The sequence below is a fragment of the Trachypithecus francoisi genome, unplaced genomic scaffold (genome assembly GCF_009764315.1).
Source record: "Trachypithecus francoisi isolate TF-2019V2 unplaced genomic scaffold, Tfra_2.0 Lachesis_group7, whole genome shotgun sequence".
Classification (NCBI taxonomy): Eukaryota; Metazoa; Chordata; class Mammalia; order Primates; family Cercopithecidae; genus Trachypithecus; species Trachypithecus francoisi.
The window spans coordinates 88,094,497-88,112,587 of record NW_022681472.1 but is presented as its reverse complement, the minus strand read 5'-3'; the positions used below and the strand labels follow the sequence as shown (position 1 = coordinate 88,112,587).

At 45.5% G+C, this 18,091-nt stretch overlaps 1 protein-coding gene across 1 annotated transcript in view; it reads right to left on the bottom strand.

Moving 5' to 3' along the window:
* The window catches only part of TG (thyroglobulin), a 273,793-nt gene that overhangs the window by 178,389 nt on the left and 77,313 nt on the right, over positions 1-18,091 (bottom strand). Inside the window, exons 26-27 of the mRNA XM_033202283.1 lie at positions 17,496-17,687; positions 10,028-10,195 (exon numbers count right to left, since the gene is read on the bottom strand). Coding sequence (XP_033058174.1) covers positions 10,028-10,195; positions 17,496-17,687 — 360 coding nt within the window. The remainder of the gene's footprint in view (positions 1-10,027; positions 10,196-17,495; positions 17,688-18,091) is intronic.

Below are 18,091 nucleotides of genomic sequence, written 5' to 3'. Positions count from 1 at the left end.
GCAATGTTGGGATGTTTCTCTAAAGGATCCACTTAAACTTCTGTCATAGCCTTCTTTAGAAGGTAAAAGTTATTTATAACAATTTGGGCAAGTGAACACCTATGGCATCTGAAAGATGTAGACTTGGATCTCTGCAATTACTGGACTTGTCCTCCACACTGCAAAGACCTCACCATATACTCCTACTGCAACAACACAGAACCAGTGGTTGCGCACCTGCTCAGTTTGTGTTCCGTTTTCATTCTCTCCTCATGATATCATCATTTGCTTATTTCAAAGCTCAGACTATGGGGTTTTAGACTTTGTCACAAGGGAAATCAGATACTTTTTTTTTTTTTTTGAGATGGAGGCTTGCTCTGTTGCCCAGACTGGAGTAACATAGCATAATCTCGGCTCGCTGCAACTTCTGCCTTCCAGGTTCAAGCAATTCTCCTGCCTCAGCCTCCCAGGTAGCTGGGATTACAGGTTCCCACCACCATGCCCGGCTAATTTTTGTATTTTTAGTAGAGACAGGGTTTCACCACGTTGGCCAGGCTGATCTTGAACTCCTGACCTCATGATCCACCTGCCTTGGCCTCCCAAAGTGCTGGGATTACAGGCGTGAGCCACCACGCCCAACTTTAAATCTTTTTATGCCCAAATCTATTGATATACTGATTCTTTAAAGATAGATAGATACACCATATGTAGATACATATATAGATAGCTATAGATATACCATATATATTCATATAGGTAATACAGATGTAAAGTGAATAACATTTTAAAAATACTTTTGGTCATGCATTATAATTCTTATTTAGCCTGTAAAAGTTAAAGAAACATTTATCTCTAGATTATTGTATTGCTCTCAAGTCTAAGGCTGAAGCCAATGACCACATTAAGAAGCAGTTTACCATGAAATACATTTTCAGTGATCTGGATGAGACTGGAGACTATTATTCTAAGTGAAGTGACTCAGGGATGAAAAACCAGTCATGGAATGTTCTCACTGATACGTGGGAGTTAAGCTATGACGACCCAAAGGCATAAGAATAATACAGTGGACCTTGGGGACTTGGAGGGAAGGGTGAGAGGGGGGCAAGGGATAAATGACTACAAATAGGGTGCAGTGGATGCTGTTCAGATGATGGGTGCACCAAAATCTCACAAATCACCACTAAGGAACTTACTCATGTAACCAAACACCAACTTACCCCAATAACCTAAGGAAAAATAATATACACGTATGTGTGTGTGCGTGTGTGTGTAGCTTACCATGAAATAATTGGGGAATTTGGGTTATGGTCCCTCCATACAAATACAAATTCAGTCACATCCCCTTCCTAAGGGGTATGCCTGCCCCTTCCTAAGAGCAGTAGCCCTTAGGAAATGCCAAGAGGAAGCTCTTTACCTCTCAGTAGTCTCAGTGTCTGACTTGGGGAGAGTCGGTGGTGAGTTTTTCACTCTGTCTGAGACTCTTATTTTTGTCAGTATGTGTGTCCTGTTTTACATAATGTCAAAAATTATAGGTGCCTTTCATTACTCAGAGACAAACGGGTGCTTCCCGCAGGTGCACATCAGTTTAGGACTGTATTTTTGGCCCAGAATGTACTGAACTGTGATAGGAAGCAGACCTTCTTATACACTCTGTCCATCTCAAGGCAACAGAGCCTTGGGTCTGCCAGCCTGGGAAATATGCTGTCTTAAGTTCATCCTTGGTTTTTGCCTGTTTCAACACAATTTAATCCAATGGAATATTCAACTAAATTCAGCACATGTATGTAGAGTGCCTTGGTAGGCCCAGAAAGTCACCTGACCAGCATCTACAGAGATTATTGTGTCCTGGGAAGCACCTTTGTCAATCACCACAAGGAAAGCTGTAACCCCTTGGTGGTCTTAATTATTAATATGATTGCCAAGTCTCCATAGGAATACATAGAGAATACTGGGTAAAAGACAGAATGTTGCCCTTCTTTCTCTTACCTTCCTCATCTCTCATTCCCACCTCTACATCCAAACTCACTTCCTCCTGCTTTCTAAATCAGTTAATAGGACCATCTACTTCTTGGGTCATCCTTAACTCCTCCATCAGTCTCTGCATCCATTCAGACTAGTCCCTAAACTGTTCTTTAATCTTTCCTCTCCTCTGAACCCTTCCTCTCAGCTCAAGCCTCAGCACATCTCCTAACTCCATTAGGCTTTAGCTGATCCCCACCCAGGCCTTGACCTTGGCCCCCTCCCATCCCTCAGCCACACAACCCCCAGGTACTCATCCTGAAAGACAAACCTACCTTTGGTCCTGCAGGAGCTACAGGGATGTCAGAATTCAGTTCCTTGCAATCTGGCTCATGACAGCCTCATGCCCTAATCTGTCTCCAAAGTGCCCACCTCCCGAGTCACATTGAATGCTTGCTGTCAGGCCTCTGCATCGTTGCATGTATTTTTCTCTCTGCCTAGAACCCTGTTCTGTTTCACTTGATTGACCTCTACTCATTCTTTCAGAATCAGGTTCTGCATCACCGCCTCCTGAAAGGCTTCCCTCAGCTCTCCAGCTGGTCACAGGCTCCCCTCCTCTGGGTTTGCAGTATTCAGAGACCTTTTCTTTCTCTCCCCTCATGCCTGGTAGTTACTGTCCAGCTTCCTGGACACACTGTAAGTCCCTTCTTTATATTGCCCACTCCCCCAGCACAATTCTTGGCACAGAACTGGGGTTCAGTATATAAATAAATGCAAGGCTAAATGAAGGAGGGAGAACAAAACAATGAATGATACTCAGAGCCCACCAAATAAACACAGAGCTCTGCCCTCCCATGCATCAGAAGGTTAGCCCCAAATTAGTTTTCCTAAACAGACTTTTGACCCCTTACTCCATTCCCCAAAATTTCACAAATAGAATACTGATGACTGTAAGAAGGTATAGAGAACCCAAGCAAGCATCGTTCCTCCTCTTCTCTGATAAATGGTCATAGTTTGACTGCCTAGAAAATACTTTCATTTCTTCCACAATAACTGAGTTATCCCTGCTACACACACAGGCCTCCAACCCCTGATTCAGGGTCGCTGCCCCTGTGATCAAGGCTGCAGGAGCACAAACACACTGAGAACTTGAGGGTTTGGGCACAGAACCTGACTCTTCAGCATTGCTGGGTATGGCGTGGTCTTTACTCAGAAAACTTCTGAAGAGATCATGCGCTGCGTCTGTGGCAGTCAAATTTAATCCACACCCTCAGATTAAACTGGGCAGGATCCTAAACGGAAAAGCACACTCTAGGAGTGGCACAGAAAAGTTGTTGTCCAGGAGCCCCGCCCTCCAGGAAGGAGTCACAGATGCATCAACTCTAACCCAGTTAACACCACCACCACTGGGCTTTGTTAATTAGCATAATGAATGCTGGAAATAGGTACATTATCTATTGGTCAGATACATAGCATTCAAAACATGGCTTGGCTAAATGTATCACAGTGTCACTCCTATGCTGGCAGGAGGAGATTGTGACAGATTCCTGAGCCCAATAGCCCTAGAGCCGTGGCTTGATTCAAAACAGGTCTGTGATCAGTCATGGATATGAAGGATTCTTGTTCATCTGATTTTGACAAGAAGGTGAGTTGAGTTCAGCTGTGAGAATAGTATTAGTTCTGTCTTAAATAAACCTTTCCAACAAGGTGCCAAGGATAGCAAGCTGGAGCTTCACTGGGGCCACTGAACAGGTGACAGGTCGTGACAGTTTCTGGGCCTGTTTGCTAAAAACTGCTTGGATGTGTGGCAGAATTCGGAGACTTGCTTTCATTACAATCCACTAGTGAGTTGTGAGGGGAAGGACCTCCAGCCATCAAAGATGACCATTATGAAGAATCAGCTGACACTCCTGGGCCTCCAGTGTGGGTTAGGTAGGTTCAGAATGGCTGCTGTAGGTCCTAGAGGCATTGATATAAGGATGGAGTCTCCCAGGGTCCTTCCTAGCAGATGGTGCCCAGCCTCAGGGGAACCGAGGCCTGGTCAGCTGCACTAGTACAATGGCCCCTGCCCCTCTCCTAGACAGTGAGCTTCCTTAACAGGAGGCAGATATCAGGATCTCTACATCCCACTTCCCAGCGCAAAGCAGATCTGAATAATGATTGTGGCGTAAAGGAAACCCGAACTGTGCTACTGGTGAGCTGAAAAACCTTGAGGAAGTTCCCTTGAGTCCCTATGCCTTATTCTCCCCCTCAGTAAATGGAGAAAATGCCATTTCTCTCCCGTTTTCAGATGATGAGTGGAAATGACGTATGCAATGTGAACTGCTGGTCTATGCCCAGGGATCTGAGGGAGTTGTAGAAAGCCACAGCTGCCCTCGGCACAGTGGCAGGATGGACGGGCCAGGAGCTGCTGCCCTCCCTGCAATTGCCAGTCAAGTCCTCTGCAGCACTGCTGGGTGCACACCCTGTTCCTTGGCCCAGCTGGTGGGGTCATTCTGAAGTGTGTTTTACACTGATCCAGGGAATTAAGTACAGCTGGCCTCAGAGTCCACCCTTTATTGGCTGTCGTCTCTTCTCTGTGTTACTTCCCCTGAGACTCTGTTCATATTGCTTGTCCTTCCTATTTAAATGACACTCCTGAATCTTTGTCTCATGGTTGATTCTGGGAGAAGCCAAACTATAAACCAAGACACAAACATAGCACTAAACACATGGCAACACCCAACCTGTGACAGCAGTAACTAATAACTGATAGGGCCCTATTTAAATGGCCCATCCTATTTCTAGACATTCATCAGCCATCTAATCTAGATGCATCTGGTTGCAATGAGTACCACAGGTGTATTGTAACTTTCTTCACAGAGGTCCTGGCACCCCAAGATAATGACAAACACTGACATAAAACAGACCCCTATAAATTGAACATCAGGCAAAGCCTCACAATCACTCAACATCAAGCCTTTTGGATTCAGGATGAACCCAGAAGTATTTCCGCCAAGGCTTTTTTTTTTTTTTTTTCTATCAAATTTTACGTCTGTGTGGCATTAGGGGACATTTAATCTGCCTGTTTTCCATTCATTTGCACTTCAAGATTTGTCAAAAACTAGCCATATGCAGCCCCAGAGCTTTCTAAGATGTTTTTCTGAGAAATAAGAGGGTTGACTCAGCCAGGAGCAAATAGTTGAATACACTCAGAAATGCTCACTGGAAATTTGGGAGATCCAGATCCTGAGTGAATTTCTCTCTGGAGAACACATGTCAACCCAGGCACCAAGGTGAAGCAAAATCTCATATTTTCAGCCATCACTCATTTCTGATGGCAGAAACCTCACAGCAAAAGGTGCCGTGTCTCCAAATCAGATTCAAATAGCCTCCAGGTGTTTTGTGGGAGTGGTTGTTGGGGTATAATTGTTTGTTTCTTGGGAGATGGTATTAGAAGTCAGTCCTAACTTCTGTGTGGCAGGTGACCTGAATTTGCTTTTACCAAACAGGAAAGGATATGCTAAGGGGACATTCTGCTTTCCTACAATCCTTGTCAGTCCACTAAGATGGGCAAACAGGAGGTCTGCTGTATTTAATAATCTCTGTATCTCTCACCCCATCTAGCCTGTGAGCTCCTTGAGAACAGAAGCCACTCTCCCCATCCTTGCCTCCGGACCTGGCCTGGTCACCTCACCCTCACACCTACTCAGCAGCTGCTCACGATACAAGGGAGGGAGGAGGAAACACGAGGGCTGCCCCAGCCTGGGGGAGGGCTCCCCACCAACTCACCTCCTCCAAAGCTGTTTGCACATCTCCCAGCTCCCCTCTGCAACTCACAGTTAACCCTACAGCTTTCCTGAATCTTCTGTTCCCTTCTCCCAACAGCTCTGTAAAATCCTTGAAGTAGAATATCCCATTAACTGGCATTAATACCCAATATCTGGAGCATAGCTGGCCCCAAAGTGATGTCTGAAGAATGACACTCTCAGTTACCAGAGACCCCTTAATTTTTCTGGCACAATAACAAGGAGAACCCGAAAGCACTTTCCACTTCCAGTAAATTGCACACAGGATGGTGGAAGCAGAAGGTGGCAGAGAGAGGTGAGTAGAGAGCTTCCACAAGACAGCACTGGTCTCCTAAGCTGAAGGCTTGAGCCCCAGCCATGGCGCTAATGCAAAGATTGTTTCTTAAGGTGTGTCATGTCAGACCTCCAAACTTCACTCTCATGAGTGAAATTGTGATATAACCAACTGCCTCACCAGAGTGCCCAAAGGATCGATTGAGTTATACGTGAAAGTACTTTGTATAATGCAGTGCAGATATTTACTACTTGAACTTGCGTTCTCTTGGGTTGTGATTTCCTACACCTGGCAATCAATTCATTTGTGCTTTAAAAACAAATGCTAATTCTCCATTACCCAGGTCATGTGTTGAACCACAGCCTGATAGTACCAGTGAACTGATCAACAAAAGCAGAAGTCTGTACCCAGAAGTCCCATGGGTGCCTCTGTTGGATGTGCTGTTAGGGAACCAGGGACCAGAGAACAAGGCATTCTTTGACAGCCTAGGGAGCATGCCAGCACTTCACTCAGTAATCTGTGAACAAATGGACCCACTGCACAGATGGCAGCCCTGAGGCTGAAGGTGGTCAAATGTCTTGAATAAGGTCACAGAGCTAGGGGAAAAGCCAGGCTCCATTCCAGACATTTTCACTCTCAGCCCTTGTGCCCTATCTCCAGTGTCCACTGTGAGCCTGCCCTGCTCAGCACCACTCTGTTGTTCCACACACGTTATTCTTTAATCCTCCCAACTACCTGGAGAGTCAGAGACCACCATTATCCTCACTGAATAATTGGGAATACCAACGCCTAGATGGGCCACACAGTGAGGACACATTCACACTGGAATTCAAATTCCAGGGCCTGATTCCAGAGTCTGTCTTCACAACCATCTATCCCATTGTTAAACTGGGAGGAAGAGGCCAGTCCTCAATCAAGTTTAGTGGGGATGGAGTTTGTCTTTATTGTCCCTAGCACCTCCCCATGTTCTTTCAAATCATTCCACGCCCTCCCCTGCAACTGTTCCTATACTCAGAACCCTCCTCTTTTCCTCCATCAATATCTGTTGTTAGAAAAGGGTATCTATCAGTTCTTCACACTGTAGTTAGAATTTAAATTATTACACTCCCTCCCTCTCACCTCCAGGGCTTAATTATACTAAAAGGCTGACCTCTTATTTTGAAGAGGAAATATCTGTGCCCTGTTGTCGTCAATTGGAGGTAGCCTCCTACTCAGCCTTTGTATAGGGCAACCTCCAATTTGGAGTATCAAGGCTGCCTGAAATCTCTATCGTAGTACATGCTTCTTAAAGCCTTGCCCTCACTGCACAATACACACACACACACACACACACACACACACACACACACATAGGGCACTGAAAAAAACAAACATTTCAAAGGTCTTCTGGTAATCACTTCTCTGGGAGGCCAGACAAGGGCACAGTCCTCATTTCTTGGGCACATACCAAGCACACGCTCTGGGTTGAGCAATTCACTTTGGATTTACTGCCACGAAAATATCATATGTCTTTCTTGAAATGCCTGTGTTCACCCGGTGCTCCTGGAGTAATGAATACCATATGTTTTCTACCCATCACATAAAGGAGCGATTAGATTTTATTGACCCCAAAAGAAACTATTTATGCTTTATGGAATTCCACCAAATTCTGTGATATTTTATTTCAGAATTTGGTGACCATGCACTCCATATATACATGTATTTTTTTTTTCTATGCCATCTTTATAAAACATAGCTCAATGGTGGGAATCCAGAAACTAATGAAACACAATTCAGTTTTTAAGATATGGCAGAAAACAATGACAAATTGAAAAAATAATGATAACATCATCTAATATCAATACCACAGATCAGGAACTCTGCTAAGTTCTTGATCTGCAAGGGCTGATACAGAGGAGTGGTTAAGAATGGCCGTGTGAGAGCCAGAATGCCAGGTTTCAGATCCCAGCCCTCTTATTGACAAGCTCTAAAACCTAGGGAAGTCCCCTAAGTGCTATGTGCCTGAGTGTTTTCAGCTGGCAAGCGGGGACGATGATGATAAGAGTGCCTCCCTTGAAATACTGTGTTGAGGACTTGTGAGCATAGGTCAAGGCCTCAGAGCAGGGCTGCCTCAGAGGGTGTGCTACATAAGTCATTTCTATTATCCTTATTTTTTATTGTTATATCCTCTCCTTTCATCCTCCCAACCCCGTGAGATGGGTACTGGTATTACTCTCATTATATAGACAGGCAATTAGGCCTGAAAACATTCATTGACCTACTCCAGGTCACACAAGTGGTGCCCAATGCTAGAATTTAACATCACAGACAAACTTTCCACAGACAGGTAAATGCGCAATGGTGGCACAACGCTGACTGCACTGCCTAACAAAGGAACAGGCAGAGCATCCATGAAGCTCTGCAGTCGAGGAAGCACTAAGCCTTGTGGGTAGTCAGGGAGCCCTCTTGGAGGAGGTGACATGGGGTGACATGGAATGCTCTGCCACTGGAACCTTGAGAAATGCAAGATATAAAGGTATGGGTCTCAGAAGCTTCCCTGGGAGGCAGAAGAGACCCTCTGCCAGCCTTTGGGAGACCGCTTCCTGCAGCAACATAAACACCCAAGGGCTCCCACAAAAAGAACCTCATTGACTCTCTCACATCAGGCGCTCAGCCTATCTGGTCAGCACCTGCACATGCCTTCATTGCTCTCAACTCAGACGGTGGAGAAGAAGCATGGCGGTGCTTTCTCAGTTCAGGTTCTGGCAGATAAACAGACAGTGAGGAGCAGGGCTTCCCCTCAACCTCACTCTGGAACTAGAAGAGGGAAGGCAGCAGCTGGCCCCATCTACATCATAACTCAGACTCTCAGGGATGGAAGGAAACTTTCAAGCCAACAGTGCTACATAAGTATTGTCCAGACCATTTGTTAGAAAACAGATTCCTGGGACCCACTCTGAGGGCTGGGGTGTGGCCTGAGACTCTGCATTTCTAACCAGCTCCCAGTGCTGGTGGTGCTGGTTCTGTCTTTCCTGATCACATCAGTAGTACATGGCTGGCCAGTCCCTAGCCCAGCACAGAGTGGGCATCCACTTTTTCCTGATGGGGGTCTGCTGGGAGAGGCAGTGCAGGGCTGAGAGGGTAGAGAGGAGATGCCACTGGCTGGGGGGCCTCAGGCACTAACTGCCCATCTCTGGAAACTGAGAGGCTGGGGCAGATGATTGCAGAGATGCAGCCTCACTGTAATGTTTATATGTTTGTAGAAAAGAGCTTCCAAAAGAAAGAAGGGGAAGGAGAAAGCCCAATGGTTATTTCTGTTAGTTGAGTCCATGCAATGCAGCCCACAGTCCCTTGCACCCATCATTGGAGTGGGCAGTACAACTGGTAAACCTGGAATTTCTTAACTCATAGAGGGAGAAAATATGCCTGGATGGGCATTAGTTTGGGGGACAGATTGCATTTCAGGCTCCAGTTTTCCATCCTTGTTTGTAGTCCTATTATTTGCACATGACTTTGCAGTTCCCCCTACTATAGGAGAAGAGTCTATTGTCCCAACCCTTTGTTCCATGTTTGGCCATGGGATTTGCTTTATCCAATAGGATGAGGCAGAAATGGTAATGTGACAGATCTGAGCTCCACCAACAGAGACCTTGCTTATTTCTCCTTGTTCCTGCTTCTGCCATCTACAGAAGAGTACATTCCTCCAGAGGAGGATGAGAAACTCATAGAACAGGGCCCAGATGTGCCAGCCAAGACTAGATGAGATCCATCAATTGCCAGCTAACCCCAAGATTCTTGACAGCAGCAGACTTGCCCTACTGGGCCATGCTCCCTGCAGTCCACCTGCAATCTGAGGAGCTAAATGGATGCTTCCCATAGAGTTCTGCTGAGATGGCAGGGTTGTTTCCATCCAGTATAATTGGTAAAGTTTTCTTTTCAGAAGTCTAAGTTCCTCAGGCCACAAGGAGAGCTCATAAGAAAGTAGCAGAGGGCCTTGCTGGTGGGAAGAATAATTTTGAAGGAATATGGACAAATGGCAAAGACTTACTCTTTATGAACTCCTGGCCTCCAAGACGCAATGTCACCTGGCGGCTCTCCTGGTCATATGTCACACCAGGACACGTCGCATTAGCCCGGGCTTCAGAGGGATCCATCCAGTCTTTGACATTGCAAAGCAGGACATTGGGTGAGCTCAGTAACCCACAGATGATGGCAGCTGAGGATCACAAGAGGGAGGAGAAGTCAATGTGATGGAGGCGGACCTTTAGAGTCTCTTCTCTATCCCCTGAGAGCATTTGCAGATAAAGATAGGTGACAGCATCTCAGGAGAAGGCACAGATGCTAGAACTCAAGAGTCTGGTTTTAAATTGAGACAATCCTGCCTGAGAGTACTGCAGCTCTCTTATTGGCAAATTTCCAAGGGGAGGGCCACCTCCTTCAAACCTGCTGATCCCTTCCCTCCCCATGACAGCTCTTCTTCATGGCGTCCACAGCACTGACAGTACCTCCAACATCCTGAGGGCACCACTGCCAGAATCCTCAGTCACCATGGTCTACACCTGCTGAACAGGGTGATTTTCCTGAGCTGCTGCTGCTTCAGTTTCCTCCTCCTTTTTCTCCTGCCCTTCTGCCTCACTTCCCATCATATTCTCTCTCTCTCTCTCTCTCTCTCTCTCTCTCTCTCTGTCTGTCTCTCTCACTCTCTCATATACACACACACGAGATCAACCTTGAAGGGTCTCATGAAGGAGTATTTAGATTCAAAGTAAGAATTTTTTTTTTTTGAGATGGAGTAAGAAACTATTAAAAACTAACACCTATGCACCAATGACACATACTTCCCTGTTAGGAAGTGAGTTCCTCGTCTTTGGACATATCCAAGCAGAGACTGTGTGTCCATATGCCTAGGATGTGTGGAGAGAAAACTAGGGGAGATGACATTGGACTCTTTTATCTTGAATATGTCTCCTGACTCTGAATTTTTAAAAGGTACCCCAAAATTATGACTTTGTTTAGCATCAGGAAGACCTACTCCCAAGCTAATGGAATTTGATAGTGATTTTATTTGGATACATTCAAGTAACTCACACGTTTTTTACATCTGCTATGTGCCAGCCACTGTGTAAGTCTTTAAGTATATTAATTCCCTTAATTCTTACAGACATTACTATCTCCATTTTACCAATGAGAAAACTGAGTCTCATGTAAGTTAATTAAACTGCTTGAGGATATTTAGATTTATAAATTTGTATCTATTCCATTTGGATAAATAAACCTTCTAGGTAGTAGAGTTGTTCAGACTCCCCTGGAAAAAGAAAGGGCAATATATTATCCCACAACTCCTACTCCATTCCTCATTCTAATTTCCTAATTTATGTCCAATCTGGATCTAGTTCTAAACCATTCTATCTCCAGAATTTCCCCAGAGTAGGTGACTCATGGATGTCTGGCTTAAAAATTTCACACTGTGTTCTTTTCGCTTCTGCTGGCCACTGTTAAATTGCAGTAAACTTCTGAATTTTTTAAGTGACCTTCCAGGTCATCTAATATGGTGGTTTCTGAACATGGATGTTTAGACTGATGACATCAGAAATGCAGGAAGGGTTTAGAAAATGCTCATTTCTAGGTATCAACCACAGAGTTTCTGACTTGGTAGGTCATGTGTATAGGGTGGGGTGCATTTGGGCATAAGTGTTTGTAAAGAGCACCATGGAGAATTACTGACCTAGTTAGACCACCTCGTTTTACAGATGGGGAAACTGAGGCACAGAAAGGAAGAATGGTTTTTCTAGGAGCTGAGAAATTGTGGAATGGCCAGCAGGCAGCAAGAGCCTCAGCAAGGGGCAGGCTTGAGGGCCAGTTGTGGAACGTGAGGGCAGCACCAGCAAGGGGCACACTCTCAGAGCCCAGGAGAGTTCGAGGAAGGCTGATCACTGTGGTCTGGCTCACTTGAAAGCCAGGGAACAGAATGATGGAATTAACAAGAGGCAGGGTGCATTTTTCCTTTTGCTCTCAGACCTCAGTAGAGAAACCCATACAGCTTTCCTCTTTAATTAGTGCCAAATGTCCTTGAGAAGGCTGTGCCTGGGAGGTGGGGGCCAGGGAGAGGCTGGAAGTCACTTTGCTGGTCATATATTGCCAGCTTAGCTTCAGTTGCACTCCTGTGACCCTGAAGCCACTCAAGGCCCTCAGAGCCCCGCTTCCAAGCAGTCTCCACTAAAATGTAGTTCAGAAGCCCCATGAATTTTCACTAATAACTCTCAGTGGAAACAAAGCCATGGAGGGGTAGAGATCGCAGGAAGCTGGAGACTTGTTGGGAGGGGAGAAACGAAAGCAGGGGAAGTAGGGGAAATCCACCGGAGCTAAATGACTTTCCAGACTGTGGTAAAGGATGTAGCAGAATTCTGTTCCTGGTCGTCAGCAGATCCAGCCAAAGCTTCATAAGTTAAAACTCCAGATTTGCCCACTGGACAAGACTGGGGAAAACATCTGCCTGATACTTTATGTGTATTTCAAAGACGGCTTGACTTTCAGCATTGCGAGGTGGATGTTTAGTTCAACATAATTCACAGATCACAGGTTAAACTTGGAGGGAAATGCAAGCAAGCTGCCAGCCAGCAATATGGAAAAAAGGATTTTGTGGGCTTTCCGCTGCATGGAACAGAAACATTCTTCCATATACGATCCTAAGGAAAATGAAATCAACCTTTCCAGCTTGAAAAAAATCATAGGGTCTGGTGAGTCATCGTGCATCTGGGGAAATTGTGGTATCCTCAGAAAATACATTTAGTTCAAAGAGGAATCCTTGATTTGAGTTATGGTGTTTCTAAATATAGATATCCATCAAGACAAATACAAGTGTGTGTGTGTGTGTGTGTGTGTGTGTGTGTGTGACATATTTTTCTATCTAAGCACTAACAGGAATCCACATCACATAACCATAGAGCATTAAATGAAGAAGGAATTTTAGGAATCAGCTCATTCTAATCTGTGTTCCTGCCCCACCACTCCAACAAAATGTTCTCATTTTAGCCACCCTGACCACTGTGCGCTAAACTCAGCATTTTTCAGGAATCACCTTATTTGAACTCTCAGCAGCACTCAAGACTGTTGACAACTTCCTCACCATGCAATCGTCTCCCACCCTAGCTTTCGCGAGGATCCACTATTCCCATCTCCTCCTCCCTGTCTGGCTGCTCCTTCTCTATCTCTTTGCAGATTCTCTACCTGTTATGTAGTTGCTCATCAAGATCAGCTCCATCCCCCCATATCTCCTCATTCTGCACCCTCCTCCTAGAAAAATGCATTCATACCCACACCTTTGATACCGACTCGAAGCTATAATTTACACATTTATATCTCCCATCCACACTTCCCTTCTGAGCTCTGGATCTTTGCATCTCAAAACTCAGCTGACATTTTGTGGATGTCTCAATAGTCACTTCAAACTTAGTATACCCCACATGGACCCATGGCCTTCCTAAATCTCCCCCTCCCATCGTCAAATTGGACATCCAATCTCATTCATTCTTTGCAACACAACAGGTGAACAAGTTAGATACCCAAGAACAATCGTTGACATCTCTTCCTCAATCCCCAAATTCAAAGTCCTGTTGAATTTGCCTCCTGGGGATGCTTTGAATCTGTCTTCCATTCCCCATCTCCACTGCAACCGCCCTAGCCCAGGATACCATACCTTCTTCCCTGGACTACTGCAGCAGTTTCTAACTCATCTCTGCATCTACTCTGACCCCCAGCCACAACCTTCCCCACACTCAAGCCATGACATGGCAAGCACTCATGTCAAAGTTCAAATCTGATCATGACACTTCCTTGCTTAAAACATTCAGTGGCTTCCAGTTGTTATTAGAATAAAAACAACTATTCCTGCCACCTAAAATGTTCTCCTCACTGTGGCCTGGCCTCTCCCTCCTGCCCCTTAAACCTCTGGCCTTGTACTCTGCTCCAGGGACCACGGCTTACTCTAGTCTTCTCTTCTTTATCTTGCATCCTCTTCCCACAGGGCCTTTGCATAAGCTATTCTTTCCATTTAATATCACCTTCCCTCTTATCTTTACCTCATTTAAACCTACACATGATTCAAGATTTGGGGAAGTCTTAATTCATCTCTCTGAATAGGGTAAAACACTTATTATATGTTTTCAATGCAATATTCACTTATCTTCAGAGTCTAGCAATTAACAATTATCCTTTTCTCCCTCTGGATCTGAGAGGAGGAGGTGGAGATGGCAGGAGTGGGGGGGGAGTAGAGCACAAGCGTCTATGCCATAAGTCAGGAAAGCCAAGTTCCACTTTGCTGACCACTAGAACGTGGGCATCAGGCAGATCACTTCCCCACTTTGGGGTCTGCCCTATTCAGTGGCATTCCTCTGCACCTACAGTGAGCATGGCTGTCCTAAAGGCTGAGGATAAATAACTCTTTCATAGCCTGGGGAGTTTGGATCCACCAGGGAGATTGGATATGTGAACTTGGATACAAAGAGAAGGGACAAAATAGTACTCCAGGAGGAGGAAATCACAAGGAGAGCTGAAGTTGAATAGGATGACTTGGAGGAAGGGGAATCTAGTCAGGTATGTGGGGGTTGGCGGTGAGAGGCCAATTAAGAGACTGGTACAGGTGCCAAGAAAATAATAATACAGGCCTAAATGCAGACTGTGGTGACAGGGATGGAATACACCTTGGTCTCAAACATGATAATAAGAGAGCAACAGGAAATTGGAGTGACAGCTTCACAGAAGGGAAGGGGGCTGTGGGGCATTCAGTATGATCCCAGGTCTGTGGCTCAGGTGCCCTTCACTGAGATCGGCTGGTTTAGGGTAAAATCTACCCATTAATTTGACTTTGAGATTCCTAACAGATGTCCAAGAGGGTATATCCAGACAGCAGATGAGTGTATGGGTGTGGACCTCTGCAGAGGTCACACCCAGAACAAAGACCCACAAGAGGTGGAGGTGGGAACTATCAAAGATCCCAAAGGTCATCTAAGGATTCAACCCAGAAAGCTGAAAGAGAAGAGAAGGGGTAGTTTAAGGAGCAAGAGAAGGGCATCTTGGAGGTCAGGAGAGGATGGTCAGAAGAGGAGATGTCGAAAGAAGACCTCTTTCTTCCGAAAGAGGTAGAAAGATGAAGGTCGAAAGAACTGGACAGCAGGAAATAGTGACAGTTGCCAGAGACAACAGGCCTATGGAGGAGCAGAAGATGCCCCTGGTGACTGGAGATCTGGTAGAAGCAGTTTGGGGATGAGACAGGGTCTCAGCTTGCAGGGTCTGGCTGTGGTAGAGAAGGAGAGCAACCGGAGAGGCACTCGAGGGAAGGTCGGAGGTCAAGAGCTTTGTGGGGCCGTGTGTGTTTTGGATTTTAAGAAGGGAGAGGGGCTAAGAACACTGTACCTGCCTCCTGATGGGGAGCCCTGGAAAACACTGGGCTAGTGACAGGTGGAGAGCAGGGAGGAGGGCAGGGGCATTGTACTAGGCTGTTCTTGCATTGCTATAGAGAAATACCTGAGGCCGGGTAATTTATAAAGTAAAGAGATTTAATTGACTCATGATTCTGCAGATAGTACAAGAAACATGGTGCTGGCATCTACTGCTTGTGAGGCCTCAGGAAACTTACATTCATGACAGAAGGTGAAGGTGGGGGCAGGCATGTTATAGGAGATTAGGAGTTAGAGAGAGGGGGAGGTGGCATATACTTTTAAGGATCTTGCAAGAACTCACTCACTGTCAAGAGGACAGCACCAAGCCATCCATGAGAAATCCACCCCTGTTACCTAACACCTCCCACTAGGCCTCACCTCCAACACTGGGGGTCACATTTCAACATGAGATGAGGAGGGACAAACATCCAAATTGTATCAGGCATGGCCCTGCAAAGGTGAGATAAGGGGCTCATGTACCCAGGAGGCAGGGTTAGTCCTTCTTAGAAGGAGACACTCTCTACCCTGAGCCTGGTGGGGATATTGTGTAGACGCTGGAGGCAGCAACAGTCCTGGAGGTGAAACCAAAAAACACCTGCCTCCTGATCAACTCCATGTCTCAGTTAATAGTCTTCAGAAAACCTGGGGTCTCTCTGTCTCTAGCTCAGCTCACAAGGATACCCACTCTGAACCAAATCCTCCCACTCTGTCATCTAAATACTGCTCATCCCACAAAACCTGGCCCAAGTTCCTCTTCTTCCTGGAAGCCTTCCCTGACCTTCCTCTTGTTATCCCCTTCCTTCACACTTCAAGGCTTCTATGTCTCTACCTCATCAGGCATTTGCATCGCACACTGCCTAGTTCTGAAGCCTGATGCTGAGCAGTGCTCCACACATGTTTGCTGAATGCGAGCAGAGATGAATAAATGAGTAAAGGCCATTTATTCCCCTTTCACGGTATACACTGCCTCTCCCCCCAGACCCTACATCCTTTTTATCTGTTCCTGATGCCTAGCACATTCAATTGCACATATATGGTGATCAGTTAGAGTCTCCTGTTGACTTAAGTGAGAACCATAACAAGATATATCAGACTATTTCAATTTTTTCTAATCTTTAGAATTTTTCATAAATGTAATGTGACTAGTCACATAGTGGCTTACAGTTTGATGCTGCTAAGAGAAACAGGATTGGTTTTCATATAAAACAGTCACAAATTGATGCTGCTAAGGAGAAATAGGATTGGTTTTCATATAAAACAGTTAAGACCCTTTTAGTCAATCAGTGGCACACCAGGAGCCAAATCTATATGCAACATTTTGCACTCATTATCTTAATAACAAGTAGTTCAATATAAAGTATTATTATCTGTATTTTATAAACAAAGGAAGTGCAACTTTGTTTAAGTAACTTGTCCAAGATCACACAGCCAGAAAGTGACAGCAGTGACTAGAACCCAGGTCCATAACACCAAAGTCCCTTCTCAACCACGAGGCCACACTGCTGAGTACATGAATTTATTTCCATAAACAGAAGCGCATCTCCATTGCTGAGATACTACTGAAAATGATAGGCATATTGATCACAGGACCTGGTACGCAGTGGGCACTCAATAGATCATTGCTGAATGACTGATGGTGGGAAATAAGAATGAGCTAACATTTTTTGACCAAATATGTCCAGTCCCAGCTTCACAAGTGACAGCAAGGTGCTGTAGAAGACACAACTTGGGTCAAACCCTGGCTCTATCACTTTTCAAGGTGTCTGACCATGAGCAAATGATTTAAACGATCTGAGCCTTAGTTTCTCAGTGTGTAAAATGGAGCTTGTCATATGTCCCTTAAAGACAGCAGAAAGGAATAAACCAGTATCACAAGGTGAAGGGGCCAGCATAGTGTATAACACGTGGAATATGAATGTGAGTACCATGTGTGTATTGTGTACTTGACTATTGCCTTCTATTTGGGTGTGGGCACTCACACTGTACACCCCAGGCAGATCCATGTTGTGTGTCCTGGCTTCTGCATCCCTGTGTGTTCCCCATCCCTTGTTAGGTCCTGGCCCTCACCACCAACATTACCTCCTTGGACCTGTGTGAGGACGAAGCCATCGCAACACAGATCATGGTCACATGCAAGAAGACAGAAGAGGTGAGCATCAGTCAGATTGGCTCCTGAGGCTGAGAACACAATGGGGTTGTACAATCCGGAAAGCATGTTTTGGAAACCAGTGGGTTCAAAGCTTTTCTGAAGTGTTGTGGTGGATCCTTGGCCTGGGGGAAAGGCAGAACAAAATTTTAAAAGACCTCAAAACATGGCAGAGTTGGACAGAGCTTACTGATCTCATAGGACAGTTTGTTGACTTAGCTGCAACTGTGCTCAAGGTGGTGTGTGGGCCAAGATGAGTTGCTCTCCGTGCCACAAAGCTTCTGGATGTGCCTGTGCATGAAGAGGGTGGGGCCAGCCAAGGCCATGGCCCCAGACCCAGGAGACTGGGACAAATGCCCGTCACATCTTCAAGGGTCCAAAGGGTATGTGTAGAAAAATGGCCATATATTTTTATGTTTATTATTACTAGCAAATATGTATTGAGCCGTAAGTATAGACACAGACCCCATGCCACATGCTCTACCTACATGGTTTCATTTGATTTTCACTGCCCTGCTAGCACATGTGC